At 33.4% G+C, this 6,000-nt stretch overlaps 1 protein-coding gene across 4 annotated transcripts in view; it reads left to right on the plus strand.

Moving 5' to 3' along the window:
* The window catches only part of LOC149805402 (tRNA (adenine(58)-N(1))-methyltransferase non-catalytic subunit TRM6-like), a 47,749-nt gene extending 42,263 nt beyond the window's left edge, over window positions 1-5,486 (plus strand). For all 4 annotated transcript variants that reach the window (XM_089949938.1, XM_089949944.1, XM_089949946.1 and 1 more), the window contains exon 11: window positions 3,569-5,486. In XM_089949938.1, coding sequence (XP_089806064.1) covers window positions 3,569-3,655 — 87 coding nt within the window. In that variant the 3' untranslated portion in view covers window positions 3,656-5,486. The remainder of the gene's footprint in view (window positions 1-3,568) is intronic.
* Window positions 5,487-6,000: the final 514 nt, after the last annotated feature.

Raw genomic sequence — 6,000 nt, forward strand, 5'->3', positions numbered from 1 at the left:
GGTCATGGTGTCAGAGCTCTCTTTGTATGACAGTTCTCATGCTCAAAGAAACAAGAAGTAAACAGGCAATGATGCATGGCTGTACTGGTGGCTGGCATCATGATCGGCTATTTGTCTGATGCATGGCTGTACTGATGGCTGGCATCATGATCAGCTATTTGATGCAAGGCTGTACTGGTGGCTGGCATCATGATTGGTTATTTGTCTGATGCAAGGATGTACTGGTGGCTGGCATCATGATTGTCTATTTGTCATGTGAATCAATGATAAACAGTAGCTTATTGTGGAGATTTCAGTTATTGATGTCTTAATCTTTGGTGGCACTAACAGTTATATAGATGGACCTGATGATTGTATATTGCATTGGAATATTCTTTAGAGACTATTCCACTTTAGATATTGCATTGTGTATTCATAATTTATCCCATTTGTATCCAGTATGCATCATGCAAGCATCCCATGATATCTGTTTATTTAAGCTGACCACCATGTGTTCTATGATACATTTTTTTTATACAACCTACATAAGGCAGATCATATTGATATTATGACTCTCCATCTGCCTGTCTGTTACCCAGACCTATTAACTCTTACAATTTTGCCTTAAGTCTTACGAAAATTATCCTTAAAATATGGACTTATGGCATAAAAGCAAAAACTACGAAAAAATGATCCTTGCCAAAAAATCTGGAAATTTTGTTTGATTTGGATCCGGGTTTCATATTAGAAGTAGTGAAATTGGTCAGGGAATTAGACTAACTTTGCAGCAGCACATCAGGTGCTTTAAACTGCACCTATTTGTTCATACGAAGCATCTGCATGATCAAACTTTTGATCATAGAATTTTTTAAAAAATGTTATCCAGCAAGCAATGCATGCTTAAGACAAAAGGGAAATATACCTCTTGAAAAATGTTAATAATCAACACAGAAAACTAAAAAGGAATATTCAGATCCTTGTGAATAAAAGTTGCAAGGGACACAATTATGTCATGTGAAATGGAAAAAAGATTTTTCTAAGAATCACGTCAAGTTGAGAGACAGCAACAAGCCATTGAGCTGCATAGGGTTTGGAACTAAAATTTGTGCATCTGTACTAGTGGTAAATAAAGTCTAAGCGTACTTTACAAACTTTTCAGTTTAACATAATGTTTATCATTGCTGCGTGTTCTGAATACTGAACTTTTAATTAAGTTTTCCAGCTTTACAATAGCAGTTTATGATATTTTGTTGCACCTTACTGAAAACTGGTCAAACTTACGGAAAAAAATCAACTGCCTTACTGAGACGGACTCGGCAGATCTGTGTTACCCATTTTATTTCAGCACAATAAGTCATGCTATCACCATCTGCAGTTAACAAACTTTGTGGCTGGTTTGCACTTGGGTTAAGAAAGAACCTGTTGGTTTGGGGGTCAATTGCTCAAAGGCCAAGGTCACTGTGACTGAAAGAAGAAAAATGGTTTGCGCACATACTTTGTGGATAGGATGTACTTGAGGCCAGAAGAACCCAATCAGAAAAAGGAGAATAATGGTTTCCACACAGTTTGAGTTCTATATCACATACAAGATCAAATATTTGGGTCAGAAGATCAAAAGTCAAGGTCACTATAACTGAAAGAATAAAATGTTTTTGCAGAATGACATAGTTCTACATCACATATCTTTAAATGTAAATGTGATTTCATGTTTAATGATAGAAGTATGTCTTTATTGCTGTATAATTTTGTTTTCAGATGAATGCATACAATATTTTTGCCAGAAATATTAATTAAGAATATAATATATATACAGTGATTGTGATTATCTTTCTTTAAATTGTTCTGAACTGGACCTTGGAAACTGGTCATTTTTTGTACAAAACCTGTCATGAGAGACCACCTGTCTTGAGAGACCGTTTTTTTGTTTGCAGAAGGGCCAGTTTCTCATAACAGGTTTTACTGTACAGTAATTTTTGTTCTAGAGAAAGTTCCATGCAAAATGTGAATGACATGCACTTGGGCAAATAAAGAAATCTCTAAATTCTGGGTTTCAAGGCCATGGTCCTAACCAGTATAAAAAGAAAATTGTTTCTGCACAGTATTGTGACTCTATGGTCTTAAAACAAGTAATAGAAAAGAGTGAGAAGCAATAAGCTTTGTAAATCTCAACAATTAATTTATTTCCCTTAAATACAAAGTGAAAAATAAAAAAGGAACTTACGGTATTGTGAATTAAATCCCAAATAATCCTAGAATTACAGACACAAGTCTTAATGATTAAAGATCTGAACAAACTTTAGTGGAAATCTAAATTTAATCCAACACTGGAAGTGCTCATGTGCCTGTGGTGGCCTGTGTTGCAGTGATGTGACAACAATCTTTTTTTGGATCATGATAATACAATCCAAGAATAAATACTTGGTTGAAATTTCAGTATAACTTCAAGTCTCTAGTTCCAAGAATATTATTTTTGATGTATTTCCAAAGAATAATAATTTGAATACAATGATTTGAATAAATAAAATTCCAGCTCAAATGAACTGCTGAACACAACAGTAATACAATTGATTCTGCTCAGATCTTATAGCAGGAATAATCAATTTCTAGAAAAACAAGATTATTAATTTATAGAAAAATGAGATTATACACCTGACCTCAGGTCACAATTAGCATTTTCCAAAAAACCATTACCTAATAGAAAATAACCTTCCAAAATGCTCCCAATGTTTACAGAGAAAATCTTGGTTATAATTAGAAGTCTGTTACTAAAATTATAACATAAAATGTGTAGTAAACAATATGTATACCTGGCAGTTAATGGGGAATTTCCAAAATCTAGACTCTGATTTGTGATAAACATGTTTACAAAACCAAAATCATTGATTCGGGTCAGGTTGAAAGTGAACTTGATTTTGGACGAGACCAGGTCCAACATACAATGTTACATTTTCAATAGTATATAATGAAATAAACAAAATTTTACAGAAAAACTAACAAATAAAGCAAATTAAATATACACAACAACAGTAAGTTTAGTTTACGACTGCCTACCTTAACCATAAGTCCAGGTCATTGAGACTTGTTGGTCAGTAATCTCCAGTCTTACTGTTGCATAAATAGAGTACTGTTGTAGCTGGGGTTTTTTGGTTTTGATACCAGATTTTAGTGCATGACAGGCTATGCATGGCAGCTGGTATAACTGTTGGAGAAAGAACCCTGGAAAAAACCCCAGTATGAATCATTTACCCACCGGAGGTAATAGCAAGCATTCGTACATACCCAAATTGGCTGAGCCTGAGACTCAAACCCAGATGGACAGAGGTGAGATGACAGTGATTGGAAAGATGAGTGCTTCAGACCACTTGGCCACCAGGCTCCCTACTGAGGGTACTATTAAACATAGCATAGGCCTATAATGTAACATTCATGGTACTCTTGTTAAGAAAGAGATAGCTGCTGTCTTCTCAAAAAACTGAATCAGTTCAAAGGTGTTCATAAACATAATTTATGTTGCTGAAACAATTATTTATCTATATAATATACATATTTAAATCTTGCTGAAATAATATAATTTTTATTTTCTTTCCAGGTTTTACCTCAAAGGACACATCCCAAAATTCAGATGAGTGGAATGGGTGGCTATCTGTTTACTGCAACTACACTTGCCAAGTCATAACGCAGAGAAAAACATTACAGCTGTTATCTTGTATGCTGATGGTGAAACACTCAAGGAGACAAATTCTTTTTCAATAAATTTACCTTTTTTGAATTTCCATTCAGAATACATTTGCCCCCAATGAATATCACTTGGCTCAGATTTAGTAGAAAAATGTATTTTACAAAGACAAATGTATATTTTGGGTGGAGACATTCAGTCCTTGTTGGAAGTACTGGACTTTTGTTGTAGATATTATTGCACAGATTAAGTTATCTTATCTATTTCCTTCATTTTATATTAGTTGCTAGTTTAGATGTACCAAGACTATCTTGTATATTTTAGGCTAACCTGGAAACAACATACAAAAATCAGCACAGGTCATCTTGTATCTTTTTAAAAATAATTGCATTTTAATTAAATAATGGAAAATTTTAGTGCAGGTGATGTTTCTGGAACAAGGTGAATCGCATGTGTTTGCTTTGTCATCCTACACAAAAGCCAAGAGAATTAACTTGGTAATCAAAAAACATTTTATTTTCTGTTTGGACTTTAATATTGCTTTCTGTTCAATGCAAGTAACATTCTTCACCATTTAGCAAATCTCCATTTAAAGATTTTCTTATGGACTACAATAGGATGCATTAATATCTAATTGGCCCAATTATTTTGGTGATACCAAGAAGAGATTAAACAAGTTGGACCTATTAGGTACATTACCATCATCTTTCTCAGTAACAACATTTAAGCATAACTGCCAAGATTGGTTGCATTTGTTCCTGTATGGTTTGTTCCAGAGTTCAGTTTATCTTGCAAGAAAGTGCTCTAAATGGAGGGTCATGTGATGCCATAGGTTTCAAATATTATGTACAAACACAAGGACTCAGTAATTGTACTCATAAAAAAATAAAGCATCTTTTGTATTTTTTAAATAAATCACTACTTCATTTGTGGAGAACAATTGTATTCAATTTTAATATATTTTTTTAAATATTTTATTTGTATGAAATGACACCATTTCTTGCCAAAATTTCCACCCAGGTTGTTGCCTTGGAAGTAAAATCCCTTGAACGTTTACAGTGGTACAGCTAATATCTCAGTAAATGGATCTGAATAAAGTGTATCGTAATAAGTCATGAAAGCCATGGATAATATCTGAATATACAAAACTACCTATGTATTAGTGGTCTGAACATTGCCATGCACACACTGGAATCAAACAGAATGCCAGACTCATTTGTATCTTGATTTCCAGAAGTTATTTACACTGTTTAGGATGGTGAATTTTAGAATTTGATGCCTTCAGAGCCAAAACTTATGTATATTTCTCACAATTAAACAGACCAGTAACCTCAATGTCTGCTTTTTTATAACTTTGTCATTTGAACAAATGAAATGCTTTTCTGTAGATAGTGGTCAAACAATTTTTCAGTTAAGAATTTTTGTCATGACCAACTAAGCATTGCTTCGGTTATAATGCCAGTGCCTGAAAGAAATTAATATGCCCCCATCAAACTGGAAGAACATGACCACCTACTTATGTTTAATCACACTATAGCAGTATATTAGGGGTGAAAAAAATTAAATTAACAATTATTCAATCAGTTATTTTTATATATCTATGTGATTATTAAGATAAAGTAAGCAGCCATGTGTGTGGTAGATGTATTTGTTAGAATATAATGTTTCCTACCTTTTAAATGTGGAACTTTCTTCCAATATGCACCATATATTTGATTTATTTACTTATTTCACTTAACTAACTGAAGCTGCTTAGTTATTTGATAGCTGTATTAACCATGGATTTTCTCCATTATAAAGGTATTGCTACAATAAATAAATTCCATATGTATTTGCTTTGTTTTTCTACACTATGAATGAAATCAGGTGCATTAGTTATAAGTTCAGATATATTAAGATCATCCTGTGTTGGCCATTAACCTGGACTTGATATAAAAAAAATCAACAAAGATTACGCTGCATTTTCCAATAATAGTTGCACTTGAATGAAATTATTGAAATTTGAAAGGAAATCAAGTTACGTCAGTTTGCTTAGTCAACCTATATAAATTTCAAGTGGCTCAGCTCAATACACATCTTATTTTCTGTTTAGACTTCATTACTTTCTATTGAACGCAAGTAGCATGCTTCATAGGTTAGCAAAATGTTTATGGCAATGTTAGGCAGTACAGTAGGATACAATAACAACTGATTGGCACAATTAGGGAAGTGGGGCCTTTAGGTGAACAAGAATCCTCTCATTTCCTGTCTGTTGTTATTGATTAAAATGTTGAACTGTACTGTAACCTGTTTAAAAGGAACAGCACCATGGGCCACATATAATTTGTCCTTCAGAGACATGTATC

This window comes from Sinohyriopsis cumingii, chromosome 2, assembly GCF_028554795.1.
Source record: "Sinohyriopsis cumingii isolate HCF-2022 chromosome 2, ASM2855479v2, whole genome shotgun sequence".
Lineage (NCBI taxonomy): Eukaryota > Metazoa > Mollusca > Bivalvia > Unionida > Unionidae > Sinohyriopsis > Sinohyriopsis cumingii.